We start from the raw sequence: 15,441 nt of genomic DNA on the forward strand, positions 1-15,441 counted from the left end.
GAGAGAGCCCCTGGAGAAAATGGATATTGCCGGTCCATGCACTCTGTGACCCCACTGAGGTCCTGGCTCTCCCAACACAGCCTCGGCAGCCCTACTCCCCACCCCACCCCCATGGCAACCCGATCTCCAGTTGTCACCAGGTCCCCATCAAGCCACGGGCCGCAAGAAAGGCCAGGACCTCACGCCAGCGCCTCGCCAATGGGGCTCTGTGCCAGAAAGTGCTCATGCACCCTTCCCTCCCAGGGGCAAGGATCCTGCCTAGCGGGGATGAGAAGGGCATTTGCAGGGCCGCCCTGGGGAGCCCGCTTGTGCATCATGCACCCCCAAGCCACACGGGGTGGAGTGGGGTGGGGTGGAATGGGGGGCGTGCTCTCCCCCCCAAGGCCAGCAGGGGCGTGGGAGGAGGGGGCGCCCGGGCGAGATTGGCGCTCCCTCCCTCCCTCCTTTCCCTTGTGGCCGGCAGCGATGCGGGCGGGCTGTCCGGGAGCGTCAATCAGCGGCGAGGGGAGGGCGCTGCCGCTCCGCCCCGGCCTCCTCCGCTGGGAGCCGGCCAGACTGGCAGGCAGGCGGGCGGATCCGGATCTGCTGCCCGGCTGACTGTGCCTTCTGCTCCGTCTCCCTCCCTCCCTCCCTCCGCTGCTGCTTCTTCTCCTCTCCATGGCGAAGATGGCCAAGGAGGGGCTGCAGGAGAACGAGAGCCTGGCGTCGCTCAAGAACGAGGCCGAGAGCCTCAAGGGCAAGCTGGAGGAGGAGAGAGCCAAGCTGCACGACGTCGAGCGTGAGTCCCGGCAGGGGAGGCCGGGGGAGGGAAGGGTCCAGCGCGGGCTGCAGGGCGGAGGGGGCGCCGAGGGAGAAGCCGCCGCCCTGGGCCAGGGATGCCCGCGAGAAGCGCCGCCCGGGCCCATCAGATGGCCAGCGGGTGGCCCCTCCCGGCCCTGATGCGCGTTGCATCCCCAGCGCTGAGCCTTAGCGGGGCTGGTGCACGGAGGAGGAGAGGCGAAGGGGCTGCAGCACGCCCCATCCCGGAAGGAATGCCGCGTTTTGCAATTGACACGATTCTGGCTAATTAATTTGGGGAGGGGGCGGGTCGGATTAAAATAACGCCCCCTCTCCAGGGAGGTTTTTATGTTTTGCTCGCAACAATGTGGGTGGAAATGGGAAAGGGCGAGTGGACCAAAATCACCTAAGGGGGTTTGCTGCTTTGCTCCCTATAAGCACTTTCTGCTCTTCTAGAAAGCCAGCCCGCTGCTTTTATATAAAGTTGTTACCTAAAATGCCCCAGTGCAGTTTAATTTCCCGTCTGGACTAGTTCCCACCCTCCCCTTGCTTTAAGGAGGCCTCCCTCCCTCCCTCCCCCCCAAGGGCTAAAGACAGTGTGTGTGTGTGTTTATGCAGAGAGGGGACAGTTTCACCCCAGTTTTGAGGGAAGGTCCTTAAGGGAATGTCCAAGTTAATTCCAGGGCAAAACAAATGTAAGAAATAAATTATGGGTTTTGGATCTCTGGCTGCATTTTTTAAAATGCAGATTTATCGCAGCCTGCCCCAAGGCACCTGATTCCAGCTTTGCACCTTGTGTTTCAATGTATTTATTGCCTGTAGGTCGCCTTTCTCACTGAGACTCAAGATGGGTTATAAATGTTTACAATGCAATAAGCCATCCAATAAACGGTAATGCAATTGGATGACAAAAGTAGAAAACTGAAGAGCCGTGGATTATGGGTGACAACATTGTAGACCCTGTGGCTATAAAATCCTTTAAAAAGTGCATCTGCCTCTCCGTCCAAATTGCATGTAATAGTGATGTCTCAGGTCATGGGGGTGCATTAAGTGAGGTCAGGCTGCTTCCAGTTCATGGTGAATTTCTGTCCTCCAAAATGTCCTATCCTTAGCAGCCTTGCTCAGGTCTTGCAAACCAAGGGCCATGGCTTCCTTAATTGAATTAGTCTATCTCCCCCCTGAACACCCCACTCGAGGTAATTTCCTCACCTCACGTCATTGTAGACCTGACCTTGGATCAGGGTGGGTCATCACTTGTCAAAAAACAGTGTGTTTCAAATAGGGATGCTGGCTTCCAGGTGGATCCTGGGGATCCCCTGGAATTACAGCTCATCTCCAGTTCCCCTGAAGAGCATGGATGTTTCAGAAGGTGGACTCCATGATATTGTACCCCACCGGGGTCCCTGCTCCATCCCCAAATCTCTAGGAGTTTCCCAACCTGGCTCTGGCAGACCTATCCTCAGTTTAAAGCATTTCTTGAGGTAATTTTTTCTTGCTCCACATAAGTAGAGGAGGAGAGGCAGTTCTCCCGCTCTTTGCCTCGAGGAAGCTGCCCTGAGAGGTCGTGAGTGACCACGGTTGGTCAGGCTGGCTGACCAGGAGACACGGCTTCTGATCTTCATGAGCCACGAGTCTCACTGGATGACCTTGGCCCAGTCATTCCCTCTCTGCCTCAGCAGATAGTGGCTCTTCCTACATATAGGCCTTGGTTTGTAACAACCTCCCCTCATGTTTGTGTACCCAAACCATGATTCTGGAGGATTTAAGCAGGGGCAGATAGGCCCAGGAGAAGAAGAAAAAGAAGAGTTGCTTTTTATTACCCTGCTTTTCACTGCCCGAAGGAGTCTCAGAGCGGCTTACAGTCGCCTTCCCTTTCCTCTCCCCACAACAGACACCCTGTAAGGTGGGTGAGGCTGAGAGAGCCCTGAGATTCCTGCTCAGTCAGAACAGCTTTATCCGTGCTGTGGGGAGCCCAAGGCCACTGCATGTGGAAGGGGAGTGGTAAATCAAACCCGGCATGCCAGACTAGAAGTCGATGCTCCTAACCTCTACACCAAGCTGGCTCTCTACCTCCTTGGTGACTCTTTGTGACCAATTCCTTACAGTGCATCAGGTGGCAGAGCGTGTGGAGGCCCTGGGACAGTTTGTGATGAAGACTCGGAGGACGCTGAAAGGCCACGGCAACAAAGTCCTCTGCATGGATTGGTGCAAAGATAAAAGAAGGATCGTCAGCTCTTCGCAGGTACAGAGAGAAACCATTTACTGGTACTCAGCAGCAAGCATGTCTCTGTGGGCCTAAAAGGTTTCGTGAGATGGTTGCTTAATTTAGAAGTTGTGATGCCAAAGTGAAGAGCTATCATCCAGTTACATATCAGGGTGTCTTTTGTAGAGAATGTTTCCTGGATCGCTAATTTTCCCATTGTTTGAGTTTGCTAACTGGTATACCACATTGTGACCAGGTTGGTTGAATTGTCCTGTTTCCCTGAGGTTCCCACTTCTCCCTGATTCTCTGTAGCAAGCTGTCTGTCTTACTCTCCGGGCCTGCCAAATGTTTGGGGTGCCTTTGTTTGTTTGTCCCGCTCGACACCATGTCAAAATTAAGGAAGCAAAGTTTGTTTCCCGGCACCTTAGCTCCAGGCCTGTTTAATGTTTGCGCTGCAGTCTGCTGAGAAAGACCTGTAAGAGGCTAGAATCCCCTGCAGGATGAATCAAACACTGGCAATAATTTTGGTGCAAAGGGAAGATTTGAGAGTGGGTGGATGGCTTCAGTGTCTTTCCCCAAACCGTCCCTGATTTTTGGTTTTAATTCCTGTTCATGGCACCTCCTGGCACCTCCAGTGTCATTTTTAAACTTAATAGCATTATGGTCACTGGTGCTGTCACATCAAGTCTTGAGCATTATGTAGGACCAAGTCCAAGATCTCCTCTCTCGTGGTAGGTTCTGTGACCATCTGCTCCATGGCATTGACATGGAGAGCATCTAGAAACCCAATCTCTTTCTCCTGATTTTAAGACGTATCGACGCAATCAATGGATGGGGAGTTAAAATCGCCTTATTGTCCTGTAATGCACACTTTCAGTGTGCTTTTGCAGCTGGATTTTCCTGTGTGGAACAGGAAAATCTACTTCTAAAGGCATTGGAAATGTGTTTATCTCACGTGTGAGGAATGGGCCACTGCAGGTCTTTTGTCTCGTTGCTTTCCTTAAATTGACTTTGGTGTTTCAGAAATTGTTTTTGCTTGTCTGTTACAGGATGGAAAAGTGATCGTTTGGGACGCCTTCACAACCAATAAGGTGAGCAACGTTGTCTGCTGCTAAGACAAAACCGGTTGGTTTTGTTGGTTCAGATTTTGTATTCCACACAATGGGGCCAACTCCAGGTAGGGAGATTTGGAGGCAAACAGCGTGGGGAGAGAGTCCAGGTGGGATGTGATGCCATAAACCCATGGGGCCTCCCTCCATTCACCTCTGGGTCATTCCTGCCGTTGACATCATGGGAAGGAGCGGATCGAGCAGTGGATATAAGCAGAGCTTTAAAAGTTTTAATTGTGATTTTATAATGGATCATGTTTAACGTTTGCTGCGAACCGCCCTGAGCCCACTTTTAGAGGAGGGACAGTCTAGAACAGGGGTAGTCAAACTGCAGCCCTCCAGATGTCCATGGACTACAATTCCCAGGAGCCCTTGCCAGCATTTGCTGGCGAATGCTGGCAAGGGCTCCTGGGAATTGTAGTCCATGGACATCTGGAGGGCCGCAGTTTGACTACCCCTGGTCTAGAAGATGAATGAATGAATAAGAGTCTATCTCCAAGTCTGCCATCCAAAAGGAAGTTCCCTTTCTCCCTGGGGAATTGATCTTAGTATGGAGATTAGCTGCAATTCAAAGAGAACTCAAGGCTCTCTAGTCCTAAGGTTGCCAAATCTGGGTTGGGAACTATCTGGAGATTTAGGGGGCCATGGAGCCTGGTGTGGAAAGGGACCTCAGCAGGGTATAATGCCCTAGAGTTCACCCTCCAAACCAGACATTTCCTCCAGGGGGGATTATTTCTGTCATCTGGATATGGGTTGTGATTTTGGGAGATCTCTAGGTTCTACCTGGAGGTTGGCAACCCTATCTAGGCCCCATATGGAGGTGGGTCTCTGTAATCCGACCTTTCGCCCAGAAATTTTCTCTCCCTGCCCCTCTTTGTATAAACAAAACCACACATATCTCACTCCTTGCCATCGGTTGTATTGCTGTAGTACCGTTTAGTAATACAGCATGGATTGAAAATTGGTGAGTGAGATGCAAGGAATGCCTTGTCTTTCAGGAACACGCTGTGACCATGCCTTGTACCTGGGTAATGGCCTGTGCTTACGCCCCCTCAGGATGTGCCATCGCTTGTGGGTAAGTGAAAGCTTGTGAATTCAGAAGAGGACTTCCATGACCAATGGACTCAACAGAGATATTGGTTTCTTATCTCAATACATATGTTAATTTCATGTATTCTCACCAAGCAGGAGCTATACACCCTCTTTTACTGTATTTTTTATTTGGAATAGTATAGTGATTGTAAAGTACTGCAGTGAATGCCAGCGAACTCACATTTTGTTATGTTGCTTCATACCCACACGGCTACCCACCTGAGCCAGATAATTCATTGACATACCAAAGATCTTGACGTTGAGGTGTGATGGAACTTCTTGGAAAAGGAGTTCCATCATGCCAGAATCTCTGAAAAATTATTGAAGCTCCCGCCCTCCAGTCCTTCCTCCCCTGTCACAACCCCAAATTTTATAAAGGCAAAATGAAGGGTTTTGAAGTTGATCACTGTGCAGCTCATGCATCAATCCTCTTTATTTCTTTGGCTGTTTTTTAACTTTAGTGGGCTCGACAATAAGTGTTCTGTCTATCCACTGACGTTTGAAAAAAATGAGAACATGGCTGCGAAGAAGAAATCTGTCGCCATGCATACAAACTACCTGTCGGCTTGCAGCTTCACAAACTCGGACATGCAGGCAAGTATTTCCCATGAGTTCTCTGAAGCTGCCTTCTGTGACTCAGTGGAAGGGCCTCCACTCAATTATTGGAAGGTCCCAGGTTCAATCCCTGGCATCTCCAGTTGGAAGGACAGGGTAGGTGATGTGAAAGACCATGGAGAGGCGCTGCCAGTCAGATTAGACAACATTGCTGGCAGGGGCTCATGGGAATTGTAGTCCATGGACACCTGGAGAGCCACAGTTTGGCCGCCCCTTTCCTATGGGGACCAAGCTGTTCAGTTTAAATGGCTGCCAGGCATTTCAACACTCTTGTTTCGCTCCCCTGGCGGACCCATCCGGCAGGTTTAAATGTCAGCGGTCTGTTTCTCTTCCCCTCCACATCTTATCGGGGAGAAGGAAAACAGACCGGTCCGAACCTGCCAGTTCATTTTAGGTCTTCTGGTTCAGTTTGGGGGTTCAGTTCGGAAATACCCTGAACTGGAAAGTTCTGGTTCATGCCCACTTCTAGTCACTGATAGGCATATCCTCTATGAATTTGTCTCATCCCGTTTTGAGGCTGTTTATTCCTGTAGCCATCACCATATCCTGTGGCAGAGAATTCCACACTTTAATCTCTGTGATTTCCAGATTTTAATCACCCTCCATTTAGGTAGGCATGCAGTGACCTCTGCTTATCATCTTACAACTCGCAGGAAAATCGGAATCATCCTAAGGGGAGACTATAAAGTGACTTCGCCAGGCCATGCATTGACTATTTGTTGGCAGAGATGCAAACTCAGCTTGCCGGTGTCCTGTTCATGAAAGAAGGCAGCAATATCATGCGTTTTGCTCCTTTCATAACATAAATCTATACCTAAATCTAACTATGGAATTTATCACACAAAACCGATGTGCGTAAATTTGGAAATTTGGAAAGGGGGGTGGTGTATTGTGGGGAAACAATTTCTGTGTCTGTCACTTGGCCAGATATTTTAAGTTCTTCCTAGCAGCATGTCAGCTGTGGCCGATTCTATTTTGGGACCCGAGAAGCTCCACATAATCCGTTGTTTCTCATTTTGTGGTTTCCAGTAATAAACCTGAGATGATGATTCACGTCTATTGCTATGGAAACGGGAGTCGGAGATCTACCTGCCACACTTGAGTGAACTAAACTGTGGTCTTAAGGAACGCAAGAATTTGGCCGCGTTTCAGGAAACAGGATGCCTGAGTGCCAGGGATATGTAGAAAGAGGTTGATACCCGTGTGAAATTTTGTGCTAGGAATGAATTTGAGGGACACTACTGGGAAAAGAGCCTCTTGTGGCGCAGAGTGGTAAGGCAGCCATCTGAAAGCTTTGCCCATGAGGCTGGGAGTTCAATCTCAGCAGCCGGCTCAAGGTTGACTCAGCCTTCCATCCTTCCGAGGTCGGTAAAATGAGTCCCCAGCTTGCTGGGAGGTAAACGGTCATGACTGGGGAAGGCACTGGCAAACCACCCTGTATTGAGTCTGCCATGAAAACGCTGGAGGGCGTCACCCCAAGGGTCAGACATGACTCGGTGCTTGCACAGGGGATACCTTTACCTTTTTACTGGGAAAAGGCATCAGTTGTTGGGGAAAAAAAACATTAAAAGAAAAAGATGAGTTGTTTTTTATACCCCGCTTTTCGCTACCTAAAGGAGTCTCAAAGCGGCCTACAATCCTTCCCTTCCTCTCACTACAATCCTCTCCCCACAGCTACTTTATCCTCAATTTGGCCATTGGCCCACCAAGGTCTAGCCTTGTCTAGTCAAACTAGCAGTAGATCTCAGACTTCTGCCATTTTACATCACCTACTGCCTGGTGCTTTTAACTGGAGATGCCAGGGATTGAACCTGGGACCTTCTGCATGCCAAGCAGAGACTCCGTAATGTAAATATCCCTCCTTATACGTCGCGTGAAAACTTGGGATTTCTAAAACGTGGAAATAATCCACGGCACGTCATTTGTTTTTCTGAGCTTGACCCCCGTTAATATTGCCAGAAATGTCACACATAAAAGCTGCCTTATACTGAATCAGAGCTGTAGGCCCATCAGGGCTCCTGCTGTCTGCTCAGAAGGGCTGTGGTTCTCCAGGGTCTCAAGCAGAGGTCTGTTTCCTGATCCTCTCTCCTGGGTATTGAACCTGGGACCTTCTGCGTGCCAAAAGGATGCTCTGCCACTGGGCCACGGCCCCTCCAGGGCACAGTCTTTCAGCCCCCTTCCTTTCCTTCTCTCCCCTCCAGATCTTGACTGCTAGCGGAGACGGCACTTGTGCTCTCTGGGACGTTGAAAGCGGGCAGCTGTTGCAAAGCTTCCATGGGCACGGGGCCGACGTCTTGTGTTTGGATCTCGCTCCGTCGGAAACGGGGAACACTTTTGTCTCCGGAGTAAGTACAGGGCTGCTTCCGGTGGGGCAGCTGCCAGGGCTTCTCCTGGAACCCCCCTGCTACAAGCTCCCAGAATGCCCTTTCCCTGCCTGCTTGCGTGTGAGAGCTTTGTCACTCATGCATTCAGCACATCCATTTTGCAGCACCGTCAGGAGAAAGGGCTGCGGAAGTGCAGGTGGCTCTGGGTGTGGGCAGGGAAGGATGCACAGGGAGGACTTCACTGGCAGTCTTCAAGCAAAGGTTGGATACACACTTTTCTTGGATGCTTTAGGATGCTTTGGGCTGATCCTGCGTTGAGCAGGGGGTTGGACTAGATGGCCTGTGTGGCCCCTTCCATCTCTATGATTCCTTGATTCTATGATTCTATGATTCTTTGATTCTATGATTCTATGATTCTATGATTCTATGAGCAGGGGGTTGGACTAGATGGCCTGTATGGCCCCTTCCAACTCTAGGATTCTATCATTCTAGGTCACGAGGCATATGGGTGAGTGGGTGGGAAGGGATCATCTGGGAACTCTGTGCGAGCCCTTGAAGAGGCCCGGACTCTCTGCCCAGGACCCCCCAAAATTGGAGCTGGCCCAGGGCCCCCAAAAAATCAGCAGCTGGCTGCTGCTGCTGTTGAACAGGGCTGGACAAGCTACCTGAACAAATGCCTGGGGGCAGCACAATAGGAGGGCTTTTGATCTTCGACAGCAAAGTTAACTGCCAGGAGTTGGTTTGTTCAGGTCATCCTGCCTGTTTTCCCACCACCATGGTCTGTGTTCCCAGTGCAATTAAAAGATATTTGAATTCAGATACACAGCAGAGGTGAGGATCTCAGGTGGTAAAAATACCACACGGGAGGGAGGGGGGGGGAGTCAGAAAAGTGGTGTGAATTGATCTCATCACCTCCTGTAGTTCTTGATGTGGGATAACACCAGACACATCGAGGTGCACCGAGCTGCGAATTTGCCACTTGCGATTTTGCCACTTCCTTGTGAAAGAGGATGAAAACATCCCCAAAATGGTTACCGGGCAAGAAGGAAAGATCAGCCTGCAGTGTTGCTGCTTTCCCTGCTGCGTCTCTGGGCTTCTCACTGCAGGCTAAGCATTCTTTCCTACACCCAAAGGAGCTTTGGGCAGACTGCGTGGAGGAAGAGGGCATTTGCAGAGGCTTGCATAACCTTCTCCCATCTCTGCTCAAAATCACACGTCCCAAGCTGATATTTTTATCTTTGAGAGCAAAGGTGCCAACTCCCAGTGGAGCTTGACACAGACCCGGCCTGCAAGCAGCTTCAAGTATTTGGATGGGAAGACGAACAAAGCATCTTCTGCCAGCAGGATCTTTTGGCCTGCCAAATGTTGAGAAGGCTCAGAGTTAATACAGATTCAGCCAGGAAGGGACCTCTGTCCTTCCCACCAGAGTCAGGCTGCATCTGCCTATCAGACCTTTATAATTAAAGCTTGGATCACACTATAACTTCACCGCGTGTTTCTTTTTTGTTTTGTCTTCAGGGGTGTGATAAAAAAGCCATGGTCTGGGACATGCGGACTGGCCAGTGTATCCAGTCGTTTGAAACCCACGAATCGGATGTCAACAGCGTCAGGTCAGCTAACATTTGACAAAACATTGACACCATCTGTTGAGGTGCAGACTGGCAGACAAATACAAACACTGGCAGACAAAAATGCATTTGGAGATAGTGTAAGGGAGTAAGAGATTGGGGGTGGGAGGGCTTCTGATCTGTCTTTGTCTGTGACATGCTGGGATTTGTAGGTCGTGGACATCTGGAGGGCCACAGTTTGGCCACTCCTGAACTATTGTGAATCGAACAAGATCCATTTGGGATTGAAAAGTCTTCCCTTGTGAACTATGCAATTCTTTTCTGATTGCTTTGAGTATTCCTCTACAAGTAGGAAATTTCCTTTTGGGGAAAAAAATAGAAGGCAGCTTTTGTTTGTGAAGAATTTTTATTGTAAGCATGTCTGCTGATTTGGCCCACTGCACAGTGTATTTCTGTTTGTCTGTTTTGAGCCACAAATAGCAATGCTTCTTAAATATCCAGATTGCTTTACAAGATATGACAACTAGTTTTAGAACATAATGAGGTGTTTTCTTTTTATCCCACGTGTAGGTACTACCCAAGTGGAGATGCTTTTGCCTCTGGTTCGGATGACGCCACGGTAGGTTGCTTAATTTCTTTACGAGTAGAAGAAGTTGTTTTTTATACCCCACTTTTCACTGCCCAAAGGAATCTCAAAGTGGCTTCCATTCGCCTTACCTTTCCTCTCCCCACCACAGACACCCTGTGTGGTGGGTGAGGCTGAGAGAGCCCTGGTAGCTCTGTGAGGGCAACGCTATCAGGGCTGTGATGAGCCCAAGGTCACCCAGCTGGCTGCATGTAGTGGAGCGGGGAATCAAACCTGGCATGCCAGATTAGAAGCCGCCGCTCTTAACCATCTGGAAGACTGGTGGACAGATAATTTGCAAGGACACGAGACCTGATAAGCTGCAAATCTCAGAGCAAATGCAGTTGAAAGAAAGAAATCGTCATGGAGGATGTCAAAATTTATGATGGCTGTGATGATTGATTTTTTAATTTATATACCTGAAAGCTCATGTTACGATAACGACACTGAGGATATTGTTTTGCTTATGAGAATTATTATTTTTTCCATCTTTGTGGGGGATTGCTCATTTGTACCCTGTGTTTATTTACATCTTTATACCCAGCTTTTCTCCTTAAAGGGACCCAAACTGGCTAAGGGCTTTTCTGCAGTCTCCTTTTCCTCGCTTATGCGTTCCTGTTGCTTTGGGGGAGGGGGAAAGGGTCTGTTCCACATGTATTTGGCTTCCTCTGCAGTTTAAATCACTATTACATAGCTTTATGTCTGGCATAAAAACCTACCATTTAAATCTAAAGGGAGATATGCTGGACATAGCGATGTAATATCAAATCGACCACTAGAGGGCGGAAAAGACTTGCAGAACAGAAAAAAACCGTGAAGCACAAGTGAGGGAAATGTGGGAAAGCCCTTATAGTGGATGAACATAATGTTAAATACAAATCATTTTTGTGTTAGCCTCGGCTTAAGCTGAGATGTTGCATTTTTTACTTCTAGTGCCGCTTATACGATCTCCGTGCGGACAGAGAAGTGGCTATTTATTCCAAAGAGAGCATCATCTTTGGGGCATCCAGTGTGGACTTTTCTCTCAGTGGTGAGGCTGAAATACTGCTGAACTTCGGGGTGAGGGGAGAGAAATGAGAGCTGCTGTGGAATAGGGGTGCCAGGTCCCTGGTGGGGTCAGGGGAGCCTCCAATTTGGTGTCACTCCCCTTGTTTTGGGGGTTTCAGAAAGTTGGGTGAAATCAGCCCCAAAACAGCTGCTTTTGCAGCAATCCTCACTCTCCAAAACGCCCCACATACTCACCTGGAAGCAAGATGGACATGTAGGTGTTGAAGGGTAACGCTCTGAGGTTTGGACAAAACTCTATGGTTAGACACCAATTTTTTTACCCTAGAGTGTTCCCAAAAGCCAGAGCGTCACCTTGACATTTCCGACGTGCTGGTGTCATTTCCAAGGGATTTTAGGATACCTAACGTTCTGGGTTTGGGTAAATGGTGGGGGGCACTCTCCCAGAGAGCTCCCCTCCTCCCCTGGCATCAACGTGGCGGTGCTTGGAAAACCTGCTGTGGAATCTCTTGTCGATTGAGCTTTACTGTTGCAATATATTGATTGGCCAAATTAGCGAAACAAATCATTAAAACTATTTCATCCACGCCTAGCTGCCAGTCTGCAATCAGACTGCAATCAGCCATGAGCTGGGGAAGCCCATGGTCATTACAGCCGCTTCCTTTTGGATAGGTCTTGCTTTAACTGCTCGGTCTCATCGGCTTAGGCACAATTAGGAAATTGGGCATAATTGCAGCCTTGTGAAATGAAGAGGCAGATGACTGAAGGAGACGTCCAAAGAATGTACAAAAGGCACTTATTAAGGTCTGGATTATTTTTTGAATGCCTCCGGTAATTGGATCTAGGGTTGAGAATCCGCTTAGAAATGAATGTTTTAAAATGAATGTTTAAGAGAAATGCCATTGTGTGTACCGCTATAGAAAACTTCAGAACTGGCACAGGGTAGCTCTAGGAATCATCAGAAAACTCTATGGCAAAGCCATAAAGTTCCCAGAGAATCCTAGAGCTAGCTTCCATCACTTCTGGATTTTCCTCACATAACTGTACATGGAACGCTGCAGTTTTCCTTAAATTAAATTCATTTTTATACAACAGCCCCCCTCCCCCAACTGAGGAACTATTTAGAGTTATGTGTCAGATCGTGTGGCCCTAACAGTTTTTGTGGCTTAATGGCTGTTCTTTGTGAATGCCATTTCTCTTGCAGGTCGTTTACTCTTTGCGGGCTACAATGACTACACCATCAACGTGTGGGATGTTCTGAAAGGGTCACGTGTCTCGATTCTGTTTGGGCACGAGAATCGCGTTAGCACTTTGAGGGTTTCGTGTGACGGGACCGCGTTCTGCTCAGGATCATGGGACCACACACTAAGAGTACGGAATGCGCTTTCCTTTTCCTTCCCTTTCCTGTCCATGTTTCTTCTAATGCAGGAGTAGTCAACCTGTGGTCCTCCAGATGTTCGTGGACTACAATTCCCATGAGCCCCTGCCAGCAAACGCATTTGCTGGCAGGGGCTCATGGGAATTGAAGTCCACGAACATCTGGAGGACCACAGGTTGACTACCTCTGTTCTAATGGATGCAGAGATGCACTGGTTTATGTCAGTTCTTCCCAGGTTTTTGTCCAATAGCTAGTTAACTGAAATTGCTTTGTTAATTTATTTAAGGTATTTATATCATTCCTTTTCATGGCCTGTGTGTTTGATGGGAAGGGCACAGTCGCTCAAGCCCCTGCCTCCGGTCAAACAATGTCTGATATCTTAGGGATATTCTGAAATCATCTATCATATTTTCACCCCACCTTTCCTCAGAGGATCTTGAGGGAGTGTTCTTCAGGACACTTTGCAGTTCTGTGGGGCCAGTTCAGGTTGGGGAAATGGCCTAAATTCCTCGCTTACAGTAACTTCATCACAATCCACTTTGGGGCCCCAGATATCTGATTTTTAGTGAAAAAGCCGTGGGGTCTACATTCACACAACTCAGTCATATCTTTTTTCGCCGCGAGATAGAGGGAATCCGAACCCATATCTCCCCAGTTGTGGTCTGGCATTTGGATAGGGGTGTGCGTTTGGAGATTTCCAGTCTCAACAGTACACGAAATTCTGTGTTTAGTTTCCAATCGGAAATACTGGTCTGAAACCAAATGGAATTTTGAGCACAGTTTCCGATTGGAAACATTTTATCTTACTGTTGTGGAAATATCCAAATGCACGTGGTCAGGCCCCTACAGGCACCAGCTCTCATGCCAAGTCTTTAAACCAGCAACACCATCCCTGTATTATGAAATTAAGAGAGCTAATTCAGGTTTTGCCAGTTACCTAAATTTAACGGGGGGGGGGGGGAAACCAAATTCTGTTGCAGTTCTTAATCGTAGTGTTGTTATTTTTCTCTGCAGATCTGGGCTTAATCCTCAGCGCTGTCCAAAACCACGCGTTAAAATCGACATCGTAGGACACAAAAATGAAACCGGCGTTTAAAAAACAAAACAGAAAGCGTCAACAAAACAGAAACGAACAATCTGGCAGTCAAACGACTGAATACTCTTTTACCAGGGTTATCCAACCATTTGCCCAAACACTACTAGTTAGAGAAGGTAATAAATACACTTTTGTCATGCAGGGGGTGGGGTGGGGGGATCTGTATGTGGTATAATAAGTTGTTTTTAGTTCTGTTCCTGAAACGACCTTCATTCCTTAGCAAACAGTTTTAACAATCCCATAAGCCAGACCTCTTTCAAAACAGCCTGTAAAAAAGACTTCAGTATTTTAGTGCACAACTGTGTGTATAGTATTTTGCATGAATTACATTTCTTCAGAAAGTCAACTCAGAAACAATTCAGACTCCTTCATGGGGGTTTCTTTGGGCTCATTTGCACACACCCCATAAAGGCAGCCAGAGAGAGAAAGCGTGCCTCCCACTTTATCTGCCCCCTCCCACAATGTTTCTGCTGCGTGGGACAAGTCAATGATTTATGGAACTGACAAGGTGTCATGTGGGCCACTGGCTCGAATGCATTTAAAAGGGGAAGTTGAACACACATGGACGGAAATTTCATTGCCGGCGATTAGTTGTGATAAATGGCGTGGGCTTCTGGGTTCAGAGTCATAATCCTTCTGAGATGCTGGGGGAAAGTCAGGCCACCGTCTGTGGGTCTTTCCTGGGGGCTTCCCAGTGGCATCTGACCGACCATCGGGAAAAAGGACGGTGAACTTGGTCTGATCCAGCAGGAGAGTCTGCAGAGCAAACAAGCCACAAATTCTGGGGTATCTTGCCGTTGCCTTTCTCTGCATAGCATCCCTGGTCTTCCTCGACAGTCTCCCATCCAAGTACTAAGCAGGGCTGACCTTGCTTAGCTTCTAAGGTCAGGTGAAACTGGGCTTGCCTGGGCTATTGAGAATAGCACACATTGCTGATGATTTTTATAGCGCCAAAATGGCAGAAAAGCATATTGGCTCCTGTACCATGCTCTCCTCTGTAGTATGCCATAGGAATAGGCTGCCTAAGGAGGTGGTGAGCTCCCCCTCACTGGCAGTCTTCAAGCAAAGGTTGGATACACACTTTTCTAGGATGCTTTAGGATGCTTAGGGCTGATCCTGCGTTGAGCAGGGGGTTGGACTAGATGGCCTGTATGGCCCCTTCCAACTCTATGATTCTGTGATTCTGTGCCACCTGCAGGCAGAGGGAAATTGCAGCCTGCTTGTAAAGAAAACTGCGCTAGAGGGAGGGAATGTGCATTAGAAAGAAAAATCACACACCACTGTCCGTGTGAAATGGCAGCAGATGCATAACGCGACAGCGTGGGAATTCTGTGCTTAAGATCATCATAGCATTAAACATAATTAACAATGTTGTTTTGCGTCTTTTGCATCCTATCAAGTGTAATTACCAAAGTTGTTTTGCATTACCGGTTGCGTGTTTGTTTAAAACAAAGAAGATAAAATTCTCCAGGTTGGAGGGAAAGAGGGAGAAATAAAATGCCAAGCTTAGAAAACAAGCAAAAATTAGACGGAGCTTTCAAAGAAAGAGAGGCATTGGCTCACCCTGGACAGCCAGGGGAGAAGACGTGTGAGTCACTCTCCTCCTCTTTGTCAGGTTCCTTGGAATGTGCAAAAACAGTTCTTTGAAA

At 48.4% G+C, this 15,441-nt stretch overlaps 1 protein-coding gene across 1 annotated transcript; it reads left to right on the plus strand.

Moving 5' to 3' along the window:
• The first annotated feature begins 481 nt into the window (after positions 1 to 481).
• On the plus strand, positions 482 to 14,138 carry GNB5 (G protein subunit beta 5). Its single transcript, XM_077318095.1, has 11 exons — positions 482 to 778; positions 2,883 to 3,019; positions 4,030 to 4,071; positions 5,088 to 5,164; positions 5,643 to 5,775; positions 7,998 to 8,141; positions 9,639 to 9,730; positions 10,259 to 10,307; positions 11,247 to 11,343; positions 12,523 to 12,689; positions 13,711 to 14,138. The coding sequence occupies exons 1-11, from the start codon at positions 658 to 660 to the stop codon at positions 13,720 to 13,722; spliced, it is 1,071 nt and encodes a 356-aa protein (XP_077174210.1). The 5' UTR covers positions 482 to 657; the 3' UTR covers positions 13,723 to 14,138.
• The last annotated feature ends 1,303 nt before the right edge of the window (positions 14,139 to 15,441 follow it).

Source organism: Paroedura picta, chromosome 18 (assembly GCF_049243985.1).
Source record: "Paroedura picta isolate Pp20150507F chromosome 18, Ppicta_v3.0, whole genome shotgun sequence".
NCBI lineage: Eukaryota > Metazoa > Chordata > Lepidosauria > Squamata > Gekkonidae > Paroedura > Paroedura picta.